This window comes from Podarcis melisellensis (assembly GCF_964234715.1).
Source record: "Podarcis melisellensis genome assembly, chromosome: 10".
Classification (NCBI taxonomy): Eukaryota; Metazoa; Chordata; class Lepidosauria; order Squamata; family Lacertidae; genus Podarcis; species Podarcis melisellensis.
This window is the reverse complement of record NC_138542.1, coordinates 30,390,408-30,413,529: the sequence shown is the minus strand read 5'-3', so window position 1 is coordinate 30,413,529 and position 23,122 is coordinate 30,390,408. Positions and strand designations below refer to the sequence as shown.

General features: G+C 44.4%; 1 protein-coding gene across 1 annotated transcript; it reads left to right on the top strand.

Moving 5' to 3' along the window:
• The first annotated feature begins 1,465 nt into the window (after positions 1-1,465).
• On the top strand, positions 1,466-8,273 carry KICS2 (KICSTOR subunit 2). The gene is made up of 3 exons (XM_081928077.1): positions 1,466-1,778; positions 4,891-5,179; positions 6,970-8,273. The coding sequence occupies exons 1-3, from the start codon at positions 1,544-1,546 to the stop codon at positions 7,784-7,786; spliced, it is 1,341 nt and encodes a 446-aa protein (XP_081784203.1). The 5' UTR covers positions 1,466-1,543; the 3' UTR covers positions 7,787-8,273.
• Positions 8,274-23,122: the final 14,849 nt, after the last annotated feature.

The following is a 23,122-nucleotide window of genomic DNA, read 5'->3' as shown; positions in this document are numbered from 1 at the left end:
CCGGGTCACATGGCCAGTGTGACATCACTGCTCTGGCGAGCCAGAGCCGCACACGGAAACGCCGTTTACCTTCCCGCTGGTAAGCGGTCCCTATTTATCTACTTGCACCCAGAGGTGCTTTCGAACTGCTAGGTTGGCAGGCGCTGGGACCGAGCAGCGGGAGCGCACCCCGCAGCAGGGATTCGAACCGCCGACCTTTCGATCAGCAAGTCCTAGGCGCTGAGGCTTTAACCCACAGCGCCACCTGTGTCCCATAAGGAACATAGAGGCCTCCCCAAATTGTCCACTATGCCAGGTGCTGAAAGTGTCCCTGCATATTTGCACCAGAGTTTGTGTGGCCTATGGCTGAGGTGAATACAGTGGTACCTATGCTTCAGGTTACAGACTCCGCTAACCCAGAAATACTACCTCAGGTAGTATTGCTTCAGGATGAGAACAGAAATTGTGCAGTGGTGGCACAGCGGGAGGCCCCATTAGCTAAAGTGGTGCTCCAGGTTAAGAACAGTTTCAAGTTAAGAACAAACCTCCAGAACGAATTAAGTTCTTAACCCGAGGTACCACTGTATTTTGACTTGACAGACTCACTATAAAAATAGTTGAAAACACTGGGAAGGGTAATGTGAGACGCAAAAATTGTGGCTATAGCGGGTGTGGAGAACCTTTGGCTGACGCTACACAAAATGCCAGATAGGGGGCAGATGGCATTACAGCTGACTGACTTAAAGGCAACAGGGCAGGCAATGCTGATACCATGATAGTCATCTTTCGCCTGATGTTTCTACTTTTAAGTTTGGAAAATTTCTCCAGAGTTTAAAAAACAAAACCTAGGATCGGGGGCTCTATGTTTTTCCTCTTAGTTCTTTCTCAGAATCCAAACACAGGAAGCAAGGACAAATTGACCAATAATCTTGATATTAACAGAAAAATATAGGACGACTAAGAAAGCTGCAAAACAGACTGGTAGCATGTCTTTTGGTAAAGAACTGGGTGCTGAGTTGTGTAAGTGTGTAGCATGGAAAAAGGAAGCCTGATACAGTCTTGGGCATCGGTGGCCAATCCCCAGCCTGACTGGGCCCCAAACCTGGCCATTATCAGTGGATGAGTAGAGAAGGAACGAGTTTCAACCCCATCGTCGATGTGCCTGAACATGCAGCTGTACAAGGTTGGCGACTGCAGCCTTCGGGCCGCCGCTCTAGGACTTGAGCCCTTCTGTCCTCGCTGCGCTCCTATGGAAATAAATTTGTCCCCGCCCCGCCGATTGCTGGATTCAATAACCAATAGGATTCGTTTCCCTGATTCCTCGTTCCCGCCCCTTTCCTTTCCTGATAGATCACGTGGCGCTGCGCCTTCCCTACAGCCCGATTGGCTCTTGAATAGGGAAGGGGCGGGCGCGCGGGGGGCGGTTATGATGGCCGCCCTCCGGCTCACGTGACTTGTCATGTAGGTGTATATGCCTGCGTGTGCGCGCGCGCGTGTGTTTGTGGATGTCTCCGCGTTGGGGCGCGGGAGAGGTGGCTGCCGTGCGCGTGGCGGCGGCGGGCGAATGGGGGAGTCCACCCCTCTGGGCGCGCCGGTGCCGGTGGAGCAGGCGGTGCTGGAGACCTTCTTCTCGCACCTGGGCATCTTCTCCTACGACAAGGCCAAGGACAATGTGGAGAAGGAGCGCGAGGCCAACAAGAGCGCGGGCGCCAGCTGGCTCTCGCTGCTGGCCGGCTTGGCCCACCTGGCCGCGGCCGAGAAGGCCTATCACAGCATGACCTTCCTGGGCCAGAAACTAGGTACCGACCGGGCCGCGGCTGCTGCTTTGGGGCCGCTTTTCTTCTCTCCTCCCCCCTCCTCCGCCGCCCCATTCAACTGAGGCGCAGGTCTCCCCTGGACAGAGAAGGGCAGTTCTTCCTTGATGGGCGGAACTTCTCCTCAGGCCCGCCAGCAGTTGGTCCCCAGGTGTAGATGTTGAGTGAGGGCAGGGGTGCCAACTTGAATAAAATATCGGGGTGGGGGGCAGATATTATGTGAACTGCCCTGAGACCCCCAGCTATAGGTAAAGGTAAAGGGACCCCTGACCATTAGGTCCAGTTGTGACTGACTCTGGGGTTGCGGCGCTCATCTCTCTTTATTGGCTGAGGGAGCCGGCGTACAGCTTCCGGGTCATGTAAGCCGCTTCTGGCGAACCAGAGCAGCGCACGGAAACGCCATTTAACTTCCTGCCAGAGCGGTGCCTATTTATCTACTTGCACTTTGAAGTGCTTTCGAACTGCCAGCTTGGCAGGAGCAGGGACGAGCAACGGGAGCTCACCCCGTCGCGGGGATTTGAACTGCCGACTTTCTGATCGGCAAGTCCTAGGCTCCTAGGTTAAACCCATAAGAATAATAAGCCGCATCCCCGCCATAGCTGTCAACTTTCAGATTTGAGAATAAGGGATCAGCAGCCTTGAAAATAAGAGATCAGCTTCACCTGTCCCCAGGGACAGTCTACCGGATATCTAACAATCCGGGATAGCAGCGGGAAGCAGTGGGAAATGGCGCTGGAATAAGGGAATTTCCCGTAAAAAAGGGAAGGTTGACAGCTATGATCCCCGCATAAACAAGGTGAGGCGCACGCACCTCATTTGAATGGCAACACCCATCAACTTTGGCTGCCCCCCCCCCCCCGCTCCTTCAGGTATTTTATTTGGGGGGGGGCAAAGGGACCTCGGCCCCTAGGAGTTGGCTCCTATGCTGAGGGGTTGGGCCCATGTCATCCCCCTTCTGCACTTCACTCACCCCCCCCCCACACCTTTCCAGAAATCCATATCCACGACAGCCTTGGGATGTTCAGCAGAACAAACAAAACCTAGGGACAGCTCAAAGGTATATTTGCTGGCAAAGATGTACGTGTTTCATGGAAGAGTTGCTTCAGACTCCCAATGTTCATCACAAGCAATACATCCTCTCATCCTGCCTTTATAGTTCCCATTTCTTGCCCGGCAGAAACTGAATTCAATAATAACAATATTGAGGGGCCCCTTTTTTAACACAAAACATCGGCTTTTTGTTCTGATGCAGCCTGATAGTGAAAGCAAGTGCTGGAGCAACTGCTTTGCATGCAGTTAGATCTGAGGTTCAGTTGGAAACACTGGTGTGGAGATGTTGCTAGTTAATGTAGGCCAGTGGTGTCCAAACTTTTTTCAAAGAGGGCCAGATTTGATGAAGTGAAGGGCCATGAGAGCTGGCCAAAGGACCAACCAAAGTTGTTGAGCTTTTTTTAAGTTGGTAAGCTTTTTTTAGGCAATACTACTGAGCTAGCTAGAACAGAAATCTGATTCATGCAAGGCAGTCTGTTGCCGAATGGAAACTAATAGGCAGGAATCATTTTGGGTACTGGAATGGCCATTTAAATGTGATAGAAAGAGTCCCAGTTAATAGACTTTGGAAGGAAAGCGTGGTGAATGGGTCCTTCATCGTACAGGCTGCAGATTAACTTTCAAATCATTGAGCAACTTAAATGTTTGTTCAGATTTATAAAGCTACTCTAAAACAGCATTCTTTGACATGGCACTGGTAGTCCAGGTAATGTGCTGATATCAGTAACCTGTTAGGGCTTTCTGGTTCTTCTAATGCTCATGTTTGCAGATCTAGGTTGTCACATGGAACTGTCAGCAACACCAGTTTAATAAAATCACCCAATAGGCACTGTCCAAAAACAGAAAAGCATAAGTCCTTCCTGAAGTCTCATATTCTGAAAAAAGCCGTGAGACAAAAGGAGAGAAGAGTTGCAGAGGAACTTTGCACTTGCTGGAGTGGGAAAAATAAAAGCATGAAAAGAGTTAAAGAATCTTGGAGGGATTTTTAGTCCTTGCTTTCAAAATCACAGCTGGTTACAAATAAGAATTACTGTATATTACTCTCATGCACTATGTTCGTTGCATTTGATTACTTAACTCTGCTTCCTTCCCTTAATGGGTCTTGTGACTCCCTTGAGGTGTGATGTGGCTCTTGGGAAAATACATGCTTAAGCTTTCTTAATCTTAAATAATTTAAAATGTACTTGCTTGTGTGCTTTTAAGGACTAATGAGCAGGTCTTTGAGTTCATCTGTTTTCTTTGAGTTCTGATTTGCAGTTAGAATGTTGGTATATTCATGACTGTACGTTTCAGGGTTTAAAAAACTTAAAAAGTGTTTCGTGTTGTTTGGTCAAAAACACATTCAAAAGTCTAGCTATTAATAGCAACGTGAGTTATTAACATTTAATGATGGCAATGCTGTGTAAAATCCTTAGAGAAGAGGTTACTTCTAGGTTGAGTATATTCTTCCCAGCAAACTTAGAAGTAATATTTAGACCTTTCTGAAAACAAGGCATGAACAGTGAAGCAATGTGGCAGAAGGCCCCTGATGAAAAATTAATTTGGAACAAGTAGAGGTTAAACTGGGACGCAGGTGGCGCTGTGGGTTAAACCACAGAGCCTAGGGCCTGCCGATCAAAAGGTCGGCGGTTCGAATCCCTGCGACGGGGTGAGCTCCCGTTGCTCGGTCCCTGCTCCTGCCAACCTAGCAGTTCAAAAGCACGTCAAAGTGCAAGTAGATAAATAGGTACCGCTCCGGCAGGAGGGTAAACGGCATTTCTGTGCGCTGCTCTGGTTCGCCAGAAGCGGCTTAGTCATGCTGGCCACATGACCCGGAAGCTGTACGCTGGCTCCCTCAGCCAATTAAGCGAGATGAGCGCCGCAACCTCAGAGTCGGCCACGACTGGAGCTAATGGTCAGGGGTCCCTTTACCTTTAGAGGTTAAACTTGCTAAAATGCAATCTTATATTACGTAATTGCTAATTAACTACGGAGGCATATTGTTTCGTCTTGTGCATTTTTCATCCACAGTATGGGTAATATATACTTCTTTTAAAAAAAAATACAGGTGGACAGTCATTCTTCAGCCGAAAAGACTCTATACGAACCATATATACATCTCTGCATAATGAACTGAAGAAGGTGGTGGCAACGGGTCGGAATGCATTGGGGGGAACAGCCCCTCACCTAGAAGAACTGCTTTCTCATCTGTCTGAGCAGCTCTGTTATTTTGTTCAGGCTCGAATGGAAATTGCTGATTTCTATGAAAAAATGTATAGCCTTAGCACCCAAAAGTTTATCAACTCCGAGGAACTGGTCAACATCTTGGAATCCATCCTTAAAAAATACAGCTCAAGGTCAGTGTGTCCTTTTAATGTCATTGATGTCTTTATTTTAAGCAGAAGGATTGAAAATTTGCATTATAGCTTTGTCAATGTAAAAGCAGTCCGGAATCCAAATGGTTTAGTCTTTATACCATTTTACATATTAGCAAAAAATGAGTTTAAAATATATGAACAATGCCAACAAAGTGTCTGCAATTCCCCCCAACCCCGGTGTTTTATATGACCAGCTGTTGGAACAGGGATCTGGCAGTTTCTATCATGTTTGCTATCCAACAATTTCATTAACTTTCCTCTTCCCCTACCCCTTAATTTTTTTTTTGATGGGTTCAGGAAGCCTGTAAATTTATACATAGTGTCTAAATTTAAGAACATAATCACAGATTTAGGGTTGGTACAAAATTGTATCCTCTCAGCCTTATCATCATGATTTTTCTAAGCTGCAACATCCACTAATTAATTTTAAATAGTTCCCCATATTTAATTTTTTTAAAAAATATGGTTTCATATCTGTATTTCTTAATTGTCAGTGTCAAGAGTAGTCATTTTTGTGTGTGTAGAAAGCAGGTGTGGAAATGACTTTGTAATGGTATCTGTGGTAAGGCTTTTAATTAGTACACATTTCTGAGACAGTGTAAGTTTTGTCATTTAGCCGCCTTCATCATCATCATTCAGTTGGCAATTTTCTGGAATTACAATTTTTCACTAGATGTCCCCGACAAGGCTTGCATTCAGTTTAAATTCTGCTTCATTTAAACTTGGTTAGCTGAGAGTCTTATATGGTGGACTGAGGGCACATTGTCTCCAAGTAGGCAACATTTTTTCAGACACAATATCAGGAATGTTCCTCTCATTAGGAAACAATTTGAGCACTGGTCTGTGCTTTTTCTTCGTTATCTAGTTTGCAGTAACAATAAAATGGCTGTTGACCTGGTCGTTGGAACCAACTGGAGCTGAAATTTTGTAGAAATGAGTAGTGGGTCACTTTCAAGTGGATGTTTATATAATTTAATTAGTATAACTTATTCTGACCAAAGTTTTCTGCTGCATCCAAATGTGAAGCATTCTATGGTGAGTTGGAGAGGCTTTGTTTTTTTTTTGCAGAATTTGGGAATAAATCATATATTATCCAACACTTGGAAGTATTGGGCCACTTCACATGTATGCTATAATTAATGGTTTACCTTGAACATACATTTCTGGTGTGTTTATGTCCTCTCCACTACTGTGTGGAGGAAAACAAACCATGATCTCTGGCTTAATGTTCTGAACTCTGCTTTGTTTTACTCCCAACAACCATAATCAGTAAGCCAAGAATAAACCTTGGCTAAGATTATGGTTTGTTAGGAGCGAAACAAACCATGGTTCCTTGTTCAAATACAATGCCTAGCTGGGGATTATGGTTTGCTTTCTGCCACTCTGATCCAAGAGGAGTGAAGCGGTCATGATTTACTATGGATGATGGCTTCTTGTGATGTGTGAATGTGGCTGTTGTGCCCCTTGGAGACAAGCATAGAAATTACTCAACTTGGATACATTGGTGAGTGGAACATGGGCGAACTGCTTATTCAGCGTACCTGGTGCATGATTGTAACATGCAGAGTTGCCAAGATCTTAAAATCCTATTAGAAGTAGTGACAAAGCTCTTCCATTCTGTTTTGTACCATGGTGTTGTTTCTGGGAAGGACAGCATTTGGCAAGCATGCTCTGGAACTGTACACTCTCTCTGGATTCCTGGCTGATTGAGAGAATAGCTTTTCTGTGCAATGCGTCTCATGCATCTCGAAATGTCTTCCCTTCTCTAGATTTCATCATCCAATCCTTAGTCCTCTGGAAAGTAGCTTCCAGTTAGAAGCGGATGTGCTTACCCATCTTTTGAAGGCTCAGGAACAGATCTCAGAGTGGAAATTCCTCCCATCCTTGGTGCATTTGCACAATGCTCACACAAAGCTGCAGACCTGGGGACAGATTTTCGAGAAGCAACGAGAAACCAAGAAACACCTGTTTGGCGGCCAGTCTCAGAAGGCTGTGCAACCGCCACACCTTTTCCTGTGGCTCATGAAACTCAGGAATATCCTCCTTGCCAAATTTAGCTTTTACTTTCATGAGGCACTTAGTCGGCAAACGACGCCATCTGAAATGAAGACATTGACTGCAAAAGCCAATCCTGATTATTTTGGGAAAATTTCCAGCTTTATCAGGAAATACGATGCTGTTAACGTTTCCTTAATCTTTGACAACCGTGGATCAGAGAGCTTTCAGGGACATGGTTACCATCATCCCCATTCCTACAGAGAAGCCCCCAAAGGTGTTGATCAGTATCCTGCAGTAGTATCTCTGCCCAGTGACAGGCCTGTTATGCACTGGCCCAATGTCATCATGATTATGTCTGACAAGGCTTCTGACCTCAACAGTTTGGAAAAGGTGGTCCATTTCTATGATGACAAAGTTCAAAGCACATACTTTTTGACTCGCCCCGAACCTCATTTTACCATTGTAGTTATTTTTGAATCCAAGAAGTCTGAGAGAGACTCTCATTTTATCTCTTTTCTCAATGAAACTTCCTATTCCCTTAAGAACTCAAAAGCATTTGCAAGTCTGAAGCCTGGATCCAAAGGATAAAAGGATTTGCTGTTAAAATTGTTTATTGGACTGCAAGGAAACTGGCTTTTAAGGCTTCTAGAAATGCCTGTTTGTGTATGTTGGTCATTTTTTTAAAATATAGAAGCTATTTTAATATTAAGTATTTAATGTTTAATATTAATATTCAGCATTTTTGGAAGGAATAGCTTGAATGATATAAAATTGAATTGGAAGGTGGCAAACTCCTCAAATGTAGTGCACTAAAACTATCAGGATGGTGTTTTGCTCAACTGCTGTATTTTTTTTAAGTCTATGACACTTGTTTGCCTTTACCTAAATGCACTTTATCTGCTGCTGGTCTGTCACTTAGCATTTGCTGGAAACAGATTTGAATAGGAATACGGAGTGTGAATCCCACCACCAAAAGCAATTGCTTATATTAAAAGTATTCTTTGGTCATATTCACTGGAAAATGTTGGAACTTGAAGCAAATAATTGCAATAAATTAAATGCATAATGGAAAAAATACCTTTCTTTCTCAGCTCTGTAAAACCTTGGTCTGGAATTCCATAACCCACATATAAGGCCCCATTTCATCATCTTGTGGTAGTGTCTTTACAGATCCCTTTCTCTCTAAGTCTTATGCTTAGTTATGCTATAGGAAGCTGTATATACTTGTTATTATTTATTTAAAAAATTATATCCCATATCTTTCCTTGAAAGAGCTCAAGGTGGCTAATAATAAAAATAGCTCATGGTTTGTATCCAGTCGCGCCACCTACATCAGCTCTGGAAGGTTTGGGGGCTCCAGAGCAGGTTCAGGAGAGTGCCAGGGCAGAGGAATACATTTCAAGGGGGGACAAAAGGAAGAAGTCCTATTGTACTTGCAGAACTCAGCTTTTACAACCTTGGATCCAAACTCAAATACAGCAATTTAAACCATCAAGCTAATACAGATACATGACAGCACTAAAACGTCACCAGGAAGCAACAACTCTGCCGTGAAATAAAAATTAATCAGCCTTGGGGCATTTAAGGATATGCAAATTTCTTAAACTTCCTTTCCAAGTCAGCTATGTACCTAACCAAGGTCCTTAGCTTTTGTAGAGGTATTGTCAACTGGTTTTTCTTTTCTGGCATGCTGCCACATGCTGCCATCCTTCAGCTACTATTCCAGAACAATGTACTCAAAATGTTGGTTTTTCCTTCTAGATAGAAATGAAAAGATCTCAACATTTGCAAAAGATTCAGAATGGATCCTCAGTATTGTCATTTGTGTGGCACCACCCCACTTTCTGTGGGGTGGGGGCTTGTGTGGGGTGGTTTTGGAGATAGGTGCTTCATGCCACTCCCTCTGACCAGTGCAAGCTGTCAGTTTGTGAACTATTCAGAAACGTGAAGGGAACTCAGGGATCAGCTGTAGCTCAGGCAGACACAGAGAGTTCCTCTTGTCTAACCTTTTATAATTGGTTAGAATTCTAGAATACAAGGTGTTATATAGCAAAAAATCCAAAGAAAACTTGCATGTGCTTAGAAACCCTACATTTACTGGCTGGCAGGACACAAGGGAGGGTAAGGACGGGTGTGACTAAAACCACAGAACTTTTCTCAGTTTGGGTGCAACCTGCCATTAGTGTGGGAGGGGGGGAAAGGCACTTGCTTTGTTATAACAGCAACCATGTGACAAAAGGTGTAGAATATCAGCTCCAAATGCACTTAAAAATGGATCCAGCCACAGCTATAGCACCATACATGGCAAGTGTGGAAAAGCCCTGACTAATGCATGGCTTTTTTATTTTCTTCTCTTTGGAAAGGTTAGTCATACTTCTCTCTCGTGAAGATATAATCACACTGTGCAAACCACTGGCATGGCTCTGTTGGCCACTTTGGAATATTTGGGTATGGAGGGAGATTTTAGAGACAAGTTACTTTTCTTTTTTTCTTAGAAGATGAGCCATTTTGTATGGTTGGGTGCTATCCAGACCCAGGGTTTTGCCAGTTTTAATGTCAGTAAGGCCTAGGATGTGGTCTCTTGTCACCACCATTTGCCCGAGTTCCTCAAAACTCATTTTCTGTGAAAGGGATCTGCTGTGAAGACAAAAGCAATGCATTCAACTTCTCTGCAATCTCCTTTGGTTGAGATGGAATTACATTCATTCATTTTTTGCAACGCAACAGTTTCAGGAAAAGATAAATGTTCCAGTACGGGAAGAAAGAGCATATATCTTTCAGAGAAAATTAACAATAAAATAAAGACACGGTATGACTAGAGGGGGAATTTTGTTATTGATACCATGGGATCTATCGGTGGGTTTCTATGACACTCCTGCAACCACCGTCCACGCACCACCTCAAATTGCAAAAGCCTCACTGGTTGTGGATTTAATTGCATTTTCCCAATGGTGATATATTGCAGCTGAGTGCTGCAATAATTCAATATCCTGAACAGAAGCCCTTTCTTGAAGGAAAGACAGTTGCGTCCTGCAGAACAAATGAACATCAGCTGTGCTACTTTTGTTCTTTGAAAAACTGGTTGTCTGGGAAGATCCTTAGGGACTGGAGAATATAGTGTGCAGGTATTGTCAGGTGTGTGTGCAGGAGACAAGCCCCGTGACCAATAGGACTTTGCAGGACTGGGGCCTTCCTAAGTTTGTTCTGAGGAGTCAAGGCATGGCCTCACAGGTGAGGCCGATTGGTAACTCACAGCACCTGGTGGCAAGAGCTGGGAAGGGATAGAAGGTCAGCATTTCCCTTTGGCTCTTTGCTACAACAACACGCTTCCTGCCTTGCTGTGTTTGGCTTCTTGCTTCCTGATCCTTGAATCTCAGCTTCTTGACTCCCTGCTTCTTGATCCTGGGACTCTTGACTCCTTGCCTCCTGACCCTCAGACCCTTGGCTTCTTGACTCCCAGCTCTCTGACCCTTGGACTCTTGGCTGCTGACTCCTGGCTTCTGGACCCCCGTTCCTGCTCCCACCCTGCCATCTTGCCCCTGGTCCTGACGTCCCCTGCTGGGACTTCGATCACCCGTGAACTGGACCGTGACAGGTATGGTTTAAGTGTTGTGATGTCCAACTCTTTACTCGCCGTTACAGCTCCGCATATTACACTGATGGCATTAGCAATAGCCTTTAGAACAATATAAATGGAAGGTTAAAGTAATAGACCTTGCGCTGGCATTTAAAATCACTGTCCGTTTTCAAAAGAGCAGTTGAAAGTACACCTGTGTACACTTTGGGTTTAAAATGGGTTTTAAAATAATTTTGGTTTGAGTGACTTGGGAGCTTCATTAAAAAGCATCACATACTTTTATTTACAACTTTACAACGGCAAAAGAACTGTGGTAACATTTATTACTGAAATAACTACTTTTGGTTGTGTTACTAGGTGCAATTCAGCTGCATTAATTGTAAGCACTTTGATGTCGCTTTCGAGACGATTGCACTGACAGTCTCCGGTGCTGTTAAATGCACAGGGCTTTTTGTCAGCTAGAACTCTTCTGCACTTCTTGGCTGGCTCCGGAAGTGGGGGATGCGTGGGTGAGACCTGACCAGCCTCAGCAAAGCCCTGATACACATCAAGTTCATGAGGGACCCTCCCCAAAGCCCAAAGGAGACCCTCTATGGTCTCTTCACAAGCTGGATGCACAGTGGGGCTTTGCTGAGGCTGGTCAGCCTCCCAGCTAATAGCTGACGCAGAGGAAGGCTGCACCTCAGCTGAGCAAGCTCCCAGCTGAGAGGGGTGCAGGTGTCAAGGCTCATGGACTACTATCCCTCCCCTGGTGGCAGCCAAGAAAAAGCAGATAACACAAAGAGTCCTTATCATGCAATTTATTCAGTATTCACAGAGAGTAAAAGGATGTAGTCTCTGCAATGATGGCGTTGTTCTCCCCTAATCTATGTCAGTCCTGCGCCCGCTAATCTGAGCCTTCTGTCGCTGAGCGCTCTGTTCTAGTCTCAACGCCCGTCTGATCCTGGGAGAAGCAGGGTCAGGAATGCTTTCCAAGGACACCGAGTCTGTCAGCTATCTCTCCCCTGGTGCTTCTTCCTGCTGTTCCAATATTTCCCAGCTTCTGCCCTCTGCAGCCTCTGAACTATGCCCTTCTGCAAACCACTGATCTAAATCTATACTGTCCCCCTGTTCTCAGGAAGGGCCAGGTGGAGGGAGGCAGTCCCCACCATTCCTCCTCAGTCCAGCCCCTGACAGCAGAGTGTGCATTTGTACTTGTTAAGCTGCTCAGCTGAGGTTTAGAAGGCTCCCCTTTCTTGCCTCAACTGAGCAGCCTCAACAAGCCTCTGGCTAGTGAAGAGACACCCTCCACAACCTTGAAATAGATCCTCTTTCTGCTCTGGGATGGGTCTTCTGAGGGAGGTCTGTTCCAGCACCTTTTTGTCTAGAAAAAAAGCACTTGGATATGCTATATTTTCAAAGCATTTAGATCCAATGTCTGTACAACTGGATAGGGAAGCAATAAAACCTTTGTCTCATAGCAACATGCTCAGGTCCTGCCTCCTATATATGTTTTCATCAATACACACTTTTCTGTTTTATATCTTATAAATAAGCCACTGAACCTCACAGAAAACTAAAAGCAAATACGACATTCCGACTGGGAATAAACCTGTATATTAACTAGAATTCCTCTTCAGAATTCTGCGGAATGCGTATGTAGTCCCACTCCTTCAAATTATTGCGAGAAAGCAAAAGTACTTAGCTGGAATGGAAGCTAGAAGAGTCCAGCTATCGAAATAGAAGTTACCACTTGTTTGGTTTTGGAAAAGATCTTAAGGCTTGACCCTAACATACACTGATCCAAGGCGTTTTTGGTCAGTGCCTTGATTTTGATATCAGGAAAATAACGAAGGGTTTTCAGGCAACAAAAGGGCATTTGTGCTGCCTCAAAGTGACAGCCGTTCTTGATGTAGTGCAGTGACCAGCAGTGATGAGGATGCCATCGATCTTCAAAGTTTGTGCATCTGATGACATTTTGAGCGCAACAGCTTAGAAAGGCAGGTTTATCAGGCAAGGCAAAACAAGGTCTACTAAAACACATTACAATCTGGAAGAAATCTGCCAGTTGTCATGAGAGTATAAAAAGTCCTGTTGGATCAGGCCAAAACCTAGCACAGCACCCTTTTCTCCCTGTGGCCAATTAGATGCCTGCGGGAAGCCGGCAAGCAGCACCTGAGTACAACTGGCCTTGTTGCTCATCTAATACTCTTCAAAATCTGGCGACCATCACTACATCTTGTAGGAGTGAATTCCATAATTTATCATTTTTTTTGTCCTGAATCGTCCAACATTCAGCTTCAGTTCTAGTATTAAGAGAGCAGGGTGTGCTGGTGGGCTTTCCCCCCATCCACTTTCTCCACCTAGGATGGCCAGGCCACACCTACCAATAATAATAATAATAATAAATTTTATTATTTATTTATTTATACATACCCCACCCCACCCCAGCCAAGACCGGGCTCAGGGCGGCTAACAACCAATAATAAAAACAAGTTGATTAAAATACAATTTAAAAAACAATATTAAAATATGACATTAAGACATTAGGATGCAGCCTCTTCACAGGAGGAGAAAGGAAAAAGAAAGAGGGGGAGGGAATCAAACTGATTCTAAGCCAAAGGCCCAGGTGGAACAACTCTGTCTTACAGGCCCTGTGGAAAGAAATCAGATCCCGCAGGGCCCTGGTCTCATGAGACAGAGCGTTCCACCAGGCTGGAGCCAGTGTTGAGAAGGCCCTGGCTCTGCTTGATCTAACTTCCTTAGGGCCCGGACCACTAGGGTGTTGCTATTTATGGACCTTCAGGTCCTCTGCGGGGCACACCAGGAGAGGTGGTCCCGTAGGTACGAGGGCCCTAGGCCGTGAAGGTCAAAACCAGCACCTTAAATCTGACCCTGTACTCCACCGTATCTATCTAAACCTACCTATGTATCTACCCGGGTGTTGGTTTAATAAGAGAATTAGTCAATACATAGTTGGGGGGGGGGAGAATTGGCTTAGTCTGGAAAAAGTGCAACCTTTGCAGTTTTGACATTCAAGAACCATTGCCCTCTGTATCACAGTCCCAGACTTTGGTGGCTCTAGTTAAAAATATCTGGGAGACAGGCTAGAGAAGCCCTCTAAAACTGATGATTCATTGATAGGATGGATCATTGGGCTGACAGGTCCAAGCCAGCTCCCTATGTCTATATATAAAGCTCCGACCTGCTCTATAATCACTTCAGTTGCTCAGAATAGCAACCTAAAAGCTTTTCACATTTCAAATTCCATAATCTTGTCACTTTAGTTAAAGGCCTGCCTTCAAGATGGAGTAGATTTTTCTACCAGAAGTACACTTGCAACTCTTACATTTTTAATACTCTTCTCACTTTCAGTGTTTTCCCCTTAAAACACATACACATCACTGCCCCAACTTTGAAAACATAAAGTTCTGAAAGTTGAGCAGCAAATATATGATACACAGTGTGCTTTAGGAACACTTGTTAAGTATGCCGTGTTATAGAGTCACAGTCATGGCCCTCTGTTGAGATGAGTCTGAACCCCATTCCACCACTATAATGAGATACCTGGTGGAGGAAGAACTGGCTTTATGGCTTATAGTTAGACAATGGTTCGGTTGGCAGATTTGAAACTTGGCGGTGCAGGGAAGGTAGTTTGGAGGATGGCCCATGTTGAATTTGGGGTAGAAAGGATCATAAATGGCTAATTTCCAAGTGGTGGGCACCAGGGCAACATCTAGTATGGGATGAAGAGCCTCAGCCTTGGGGGCCAAATGGGGCCTTCCAGGACACACTCTGTGACAGGTGATGAGACTCTTTGAAGATGCATTTCCAGCACACCTTCAAATAGGAGTTTCCTCCATATTTAATTTTAGCACTCTTGTTGATACAAACTTCTTCCTGTTTGTATCAGGTACTTCCTGTTCCTGGAGCAAGACACACTCCTATCATCTGTCAGTGGGTGGCTGCCTTGCTGCAGCAAAGCAACGACTGGGAGCTCACTTTAAGCTCCTGGTTGTTCCTTTGAACTCATGTCAGTACCTGCCCACACCTACTGTCAGGTGTGGAGCAGGTGGGCTTGGTTTTCCATGCCAAACTGGTGCTTCAGCTGGGGCATATTTGACCCACAGGCCAGAGGTTCCTCACCCCTGACGTGTAGATTTCTATACAATGCAATAAGCAAAACTACAGTCAGAGTGGATATCACATTGAGCGTGTGTGCTTTAATTTGAGAGCTGAGAACCTAATTTTAAGTGAATTGCTAATGAATCCTACATATATTTTGAAGGCCATGAAGCTTGAGCTAAGACTTGCCCACAGTCCCCAACTGTAACACTTGAAAATGGACCCAAGATTTTACAAACAATTTTATTCAAATCTTAGCTAGGAAATCCTTGGTCCAACAACTAATTTTTTCCTGGAATTTTTTTGGATCAGTTAGCTATTCTCTATCATTTAGGCTGAAACTATTTTGTCCCAAATTAGCATTTTGAAAGTGCAGCCTATCTGCACTTCTTCTGTGGCTCAGGGCTGCAGAGATAAAATATTTAATGGTGCCAAATTTTTGACACTATGCTGAGTGCACCATTTGCTCATGAGGTACTGAGGATTTTCCATGCAGCATGAAAAATAACTGCACTGTTTACTGGAAAAAAGTCTATTAAATATTTGAGCTGTTTATGAGAAGTAGCAGATAAAAGTGACACAGAATCATCTGACTTTGTTACATAACCTGCTAGCTAAATGTCAAAAGTGATAGGCAGTTGATGGAGAGCTCTAGTTCTTACTGCTTCCCTATCAGCCTTCATGGGCTTCAAGGGTTAGTTCCAAAATGGACAGCCGCCTTTTCAGGTATATAGTTTTCAAACTGTTTTATTATATTGAATCCTATGGTCCTCCAGATGTTGTTGGACTGAAAACCTTTGTTATCTATAACCACTGTGTGGGATAACCAGCCTCATATAATCAACATGCTTAAGTTTAATTAATGCATGAAGGGGTTAAGATCATAGAGCAGGCATCCCCAGACTTGGCCCTCCAGATATTTTTGGGACTACAATTCCCATCATCCCTGTGCACTGGTCCTGTTAGCTAGGGATGATGGGAGTTGTAGTCCCAAAAACATCAGGAGGGCCAAGTTTGGGTATGCCTGTCATAGAGTAAGCAGTCCTGCCAGGTTTAACTTGTCTTGGGAAGGACTAGGTAATCAAGTCTTTGTTTTCCTCCAGTCTGCCTAAGAAGCTCAGTGTATGAAGAGGCTAAGCTTGTTGCTCCAGCATAACCCCATGGCTTTCACAAGCCACTTGAGTTCCTGTACTAATAATTTAGGAACTTTCAGCACTGTAACTTAGCCAAGTTTTATTTCTTGTGCAGATTTTTCTGAAGACTGCATGGAAAAGGACATGAATCTAACTTAGCTGTAGAGTTTGTAAGTAAACCATTTTAAACTTATGAAACGTGGATTCTCCAATGCTGGGGGAAGAAGGGCTGCTTTGGAACTTCCTTGAACATTTTTAATGTCTTAATCTATATTTCTATTCTTTCCTTTGCTGCATATTTTGCGATTTTAAACCTCTGCTGGGGTTCTCTCACCAAAGAGTACCTGTATTAAACCTGAATCTTGGCAGCCAGAGACTTCTCCTTTTATACCTATTTTTTCCTTGCGACCAGCACATTGGCTATGCTGGCTAGAGCTAATCAAGCTCCACAACATTTGCAGTACCACAGGTTCCCTATCCTGGTAGAGAGACTAAAATTCATGCCCTTTGATTGTCAACGGACTGTATTTTACTGGCAGCGGTTTCTGTGCTGCTACCCACAGGAAAGAGATTGATAAAGCAGATGGGAGTCCTCTTGTTACTTGCTTTGCCTTACCAGTGTGGCACCCATGGGCACCAGTGTGCCTGCCAGTACCTCCTTTGGCACTCATGAAAGGTGGCATTAAACATCTGCTTAAAAAACCCACAATGCATGAAAGGCTGATTGCTCTTCCTGCTCAGTTCTTTAAACTGGCTCAGCCACGCCTACTTTGAAGCCATTATGCCACACCCCTGTGGCAGCCATTTTGTGATAGGCCACCCCCCCACTGCCCTATATCAGAATTCCACATGTGATCACTGGCCCCCAAAGGTTGGGGCTCCCTGCTTTACAGACTCTCTTCTAGAGCTGAATTTAGATGATTTGTCCACCTACCCTGGTATTGTCTACTCTGTCCGTCAGTCGCTCTAGGGTCTCAGATGGGTTTTTCTCATTACCTGCTACCCGGTCCTTTTTTAAAACTGGAGAGACCAAGTACCAAGGCTTTCTACAGGCAAATAATATGCTCTACCACATGGGTAGGCAAACTAAGGCCCAGGGGTTGGATCCAGCCCAATCGTCTTCGAAATCTAGCCCGCATTTATTTTACATGAGTAGAATGTGTGCTTTTATTTAAAACACATCTCTGGGTTATTTGTGGGGCATAAGAACTCATTTATTTTTTATTCCAAAATATAGTCCCCCGCCCCAAGGTTTGAGGGACAGTGGACCGGCCCCCTGCTGAAAAAGTTTGCTGACCCCTGCCTATCATATTCTCTCCAATGGCAAATTTCTTCACACCATGAGCCCCTCCAGACATCATTTTAAATGACTTTTTTAGGGCTCATTATTTGTGCTCAGGGTGGTATCAGGGTGGTTATACATGATCCCACTTTCAATGTCATTTGTGTCTGCATAAGTTTCCCCCATTCACTTTCTTTACGATAATGAGCTTAGGGTGGTGTACATTGTTTTCTGCCTCCCAATTTTATTGTTTCAACACTTATGTTAGGCTGGGAGGCAATGACTTGCCCAAAGCCACCCAGTGAACTAGGATCTGAACCCAGGTCTTAAGTCCAACATTTTAACCACTGCATTCCTTGGCTGAAAAACCTAATCTCCACCCATGCAGGTATCAGCATGCTTGCAGAAGTACCTTTGGGGGGGGGGAAGCCTCAGGGTAATGTCCCCCTAAAAACAGAGTCCAGTAAGGACCTAGAATGGTGGGTGAGGGTTGGCGTGGGGAATGGAAAGCTGGCAGAGGGCAGAACGGAATGGAGAGACTGGGATCCTGGAGAACATTCTGTGCTGCAACATTTTGTTGCGGGTACCTCTTGTTCCTCTCCTAATTCCAGTGTAGCTTTACTACTCCCAGGCTGCAGCTGTATGACTTTGTGTAAGGATTCCTGCATGTTCACCTGTGGAGCAGATTATTGGATCTGTGTTGGGGAGCCCCAGAGAATATAGTTTAGGGCTGGATGGGACAAATCCCAGGGTGTATGTGTTTTAAAGAATGCTCAGCACTGGGCTGACTGTGTGAATGAAAGCAAGCCACTAGGGGGAGATTCTGGATTAGAAACCTTAAAAAAATCACAATGCATCCAGTTTTGAGGCACACCACACTGTCTAGCTCTCGCTATAAAAGCCCAGAATGCAGTATGACACTGTCGTGAAGGAGGCTCTTCTCATGAATAAGGTTGATCCATGTGATGACACACATTGTGACTGCATGCAAGTATGCCTGGACTGATGGGAAAACTCTAAACAGCTTTGGGGATGTACACAATGGATATAGTATTCCCCCCTCTCCATTTTTGAATTAAGTAAAAGATTTAAAGGGGTGTGTGCGTGCGTGCACACACACATACACACACAGTGGATCTCCATTCCCTCTCTTTTAAAGCAACCTGGTGGGATGGAGGCAAGGAAAGTTAGATTCTGGTGCTGATCAGAGTAGAGGTGCTGGGAGAGGGGTCCTTAAGCCTCCTGTCTGTACTCCCTTCCTGATTGTCATTTCTGCACTCTGCTTTTAGCCCTGATGGGAATAAAAAAAAAAAAAAAGGCAAGTTGCTGAACCAAGGTGTTTTTCCTCATGTAGGTGGAATTTAATAGTTACTTAAGATAAGGGAGGGAATTGATTTACATCAGGGAAATTACATTGGAGAGTTAACCCGCCAGATTGTTTCAAGAACAAATCACAAGCCTCCCAAGGCTGTTTTAGCCCATCGTCATTTGTGTAAGCCCAGGCTGGGGAATAGGTGACAGGGTGGTAGTTGCTAAATACTATTAGGTCCAAGGTGGCTTTTCCCCCAGTCGTGGCCACACTGTCACATCTTCCAAGGTGGTTAGAGCCACCCACTCATGCGAAGACTCATTCACCACACCCTGAACCCACCCAGTCTTGCTAAAGGTAGCTATGGCTACCTTTAATCAGCCATGAAGGTCGAGCATCCAAACGCCATGTTATTGGGTGCAAATTCACAAATACTCTTGTCAATGCCACCAGGCTGCAAAGCTGAAGCTGGTCCTACAAAGCAAGGCTTGATGGGGCATTAGAAAGCTCACTCAAGACGGCATTGATCGTGGCATCTTGCTTGCAGTGGAGATGACTGATTTTTGTCCTCAAAGCGCCCAACTCTTCAAGGTTTCTGAGGTTTCCTGGTCTCCCTCCCTCAATGTAAGGCTTGACAGCTTATGGATCACGCTTAATAATTCCATGGGCCGATTTATCGAGGACAGAATGCAAACCGCGAAGTAGGTCCTCTTCTGTCAGCCTGGTCTTGACACAGGGATAGATCAAGAAAGCAATCTTCCTACTGAAGAGTTACTGTTGTTAATCAGAAATATTGGACCGCCGTAGTAAATGGGGAAATTATGAATGCTCACTTTCAGAGAGCTGGTCTGTTCAGGATTTTTTTCTTACGGTATCACTCAACCAGTATTTGCTGTAGAAGGTAATGATATTCAATTGGTTACTATGGTAATGATGCACTAGTTGCCATGGTGCGCAAGTACTGTATATATATCTATTTATCAATTTATTTGAAGGCAGCAAACGGCGGCCAATTTTTCAATGTAATAAAATATGCCATAGGTAGTCTAGGGATAAAATGTAGATATGTACCAATTGCACAAAGAAATGGAGGGACCCCAGAGATAAATTCAACACTTCTTGGCACTCCACATTTACATAGTTGCTAAATATGGGTGTTCTCCCCGCACCTCGCTGCACAACTTTGTGAAAATTCAACTCCTCCTCCCTGTCCCTTTGTCTAAAATATTCATTCATCTTCACTAGTGCCTGTTGGGACTGGGGTGGGTCAGCATTAGATGGAGCCCACTAATTCTATTTTTTGAAATCAAATTTTTAAAATTTGTATTGTAAAAGGGCATGACATTACGTTTCCCCTTCCCGTCCCACTCCCCGGAGCACAGACTCCTATGAGAAAGCATTGTTCTAAAGTTCCAAATGTATCTAATGCTCCTGCTGCCTTGCAATATATCTTTGTGAGAAGCGAAGGCTAAGGAGTATACCTTACACAGATCTGGAGTGGAGTCCCCAAGAAGGTTGGATGGTGCCTTGTATACCTCCTTCTAGTAACTCCTGCAGCCAAGCTCTGGTGCCAGATATATTGCTATGCTTTCCTTTGGACCACATCAGCAGGGCAGAGAGGGAGGTCTTGTCGTCTGGGTAGCCTAGGACCTCCATACGCACTGCAGAGGCTTGCATCCCTGAGAGGTCACTAGTGCAACCCCCTACAATGTGGGATTCTCAATTAAAGCATCCATGACAGATGGCCATCCAAGCTCTGCTTAAAAACCTCCAAGGAACCGTCAGTTTTTTTCCAAAAGTTTATTCGGGATCTCCTTTCTTGTAACTTGAAGCCATTGCTTCAAGTCCTACCATCCAGAGCAGGAGAAAACAAGCTTTCTACCTCTTCCACGTGATAGCCCTTAATAACTGTGACAATTCTACGATTTTATGATCACCATGGAGATTTTATGATCACCATGGCTTCTCGTTTTTTTGTGGCCCAGCTTCTTGGATGACAGGATTGTGGTACCCCCAAGAAGGGAGAGATCAGGTCAAAGCATCACTCCTCTCTCCCTTAACCAGGATTTGACCCCAGGTCATGGCAGTTATATGCTGAATCCTCACTACCTTAGACAACTGAAGAAGCTTCTCAGGCCTCAGCTTATCATCTCCATAGAATGAGTAAGTTGGCATGTGCCGTGTTATTTGTAATGGCAAGATATCCCAAGCAGACTTTCCAAAGTTTCCTCCAAGTTAAGTAGATGTAAATCAGCTGAGCAAGGATATATTTTCCTTTAACAAAACCACTTCAGAGGGATTCCTTATTCATACCCTACCTAACATTTTCCTGACGCTGTTGCATCCATAATAAGGAACATTTGTATTAGTTAAATATTGAAGCAGGTTTCTTGTTAAGGTACGAAAATGGATGTGATGGAGATAAAACAAGACAGGCAGGAGATAAAAGGGTTGTGTCTTTGTGACATCAAGATTTACCACTGGTAAAAGCAGGGTGGATATGCAGCTACCTCCCTTTGTAACTCTGTCGTGCTGAAAAGGCTAATTCTGGAGACACAGCTCCATGCAAAATGCATGATTTGGCATCAATGTTACATAAAAAGAAATGCAAGGAATGCAATGCAGTGCATGGAATTTTCTCCCTTAGCATTCCGTATCTGCTTCATGCATATAGTTTTCCTGCATTATTTCCTTCCAGAAGATGCAAATAATTCAAACTTGGTATATCCCTGTTCAGTTCTTATTGGCCCCTTCATACTGGCGTTTTATTGCAGCTGCATTCTGCGACATGTTCTTGACACAATAATAGTGCTTTAGTTAGTGGTTTTATTCTGCTATATGGATATATATGGATTTATTCTGCTTGAGTTTGTACTGTGCTGCTTCTCCAATGATACCACATTATTGCTGTCCTGAGGGGCTATGGCTCAACCAAAGCGGGACAAAATAAACCAGGACATTTGTGCTATAAAAAAAAGTTACGGGATTTCAGCATGAAGTTACAGGATATGCTGTGCTTGACACAGCGGAACCACTCCCAAACTTGCTGTCACAAACAGTATTGAAAGTGGGATTGTGTGTAACCACCCTATAGCATCATGAACACAAATCATAATGAACGCAGAATAAAAAGGATGTTTGCAGGGCCCCTAGAAGGTATGATTTCCCCCCTTAATATTCCAGTGAAAGTCAGAAAATTATTGGCTCATAGCTGTTTTGAAGGGAAAAATAATCTTCAAATGGGATTTTTTGTGGAGTGCCTTTTGTGTGTGGTTGACACCTCGAAGGCACTCCTTGCAGCTCCATCCCTCCTTGGGTGAGGGTCTTGGATGGCACATAGCTTGGGTGAGAGCCAGATGTGCTAGTGTTATAGACAGTAATCTGTGTGATCCATGGGTAGGAATTTGTTTATATATTTTTATGGTTCTGCCAGTGAATGTTTAGTCTCCCGCCGTTTTTGCAGCTCGTTTTTTGTAGAGCAAAAATGGTGCTAGAGTTGGAGTGAATGTGTGCAAATAGAATTGTGCAAGTGATATCGGATGACTACTGGGTACTGTATGGTTTGTGTAGATGTGAAAGAATGTGCCTTAGACGAGAGGTGAGACGGGAAGGGGTTCCTTATTTTTTAAATGTGCTGCTATCTTAATGTTTTGGGTTTGTTATTGTTTTATATTGCAGTTTTTCATTTTCATTCTTTATTATAGTTCTTTGTTATTTTTGTGAACTGATCAGAAGTTGTGTTATTAAGCAGTATGTAAGTAAATGAATATGAGGGACGCGGGTGGCGCTGTGGGTTAAAGCCTCAGCGCCTAGGGCTTGCTGATCGAAAGGTCGGCGGTTCGAATCCCCGCGGCGGGGTGCGCTCCCACTGCTCGGTCCCAGCGCCTGCCAACCTAGCAGTTCGAAAGCACCCTCAGGTGCAAGTAGATAAATAGGGACCGCTTTCTAGCGGGAAGGTAAACGGCGTTTCCGTGTGCAGCTCTGGCTCGCCAGAGCAGCGATGTCACGCTGGCCACGTGACCCGGAAGTGTCTTCGGACAGCGCTGGCCCCTGGCCTCTTGAGTGAGATGGGCGCACAACCCCAGAGTCTGGCAAGACTGGCCCGTACGGGCAGGGGTACCTTTACCTTTACCTTTAAGTAAATGAATCTACTGTACATTTTGGAAAATGGCTCATTCATTTGTTCTCTGTAGTTTTGGCTGCCTCTTCAGAGAGTGTTGCCAAGCTTGGCACAAGAGTTTCCATAGTGGAGGCAGCCATCTTTGGGAATTTTGGGGCTCTAGCTGCCCTTTTGAATCAAGATGGTGGACCAAAACATGACTCTGGTGTGACTTCACCCTTTTGGCATAGGTTTGCCACCTATTGAAAATGGTCATCAAACAGGGGTTCCTGAAGTGGAGCAAATTTGATCACTGTTAGGATGCCAGGTGTCATTTTGAATCAAGATGTCAGACATCACTTTGGTGTTACTTCACATGATATTTAGCATGGCAAGCCCTAAGTCACAAATCCCACTATT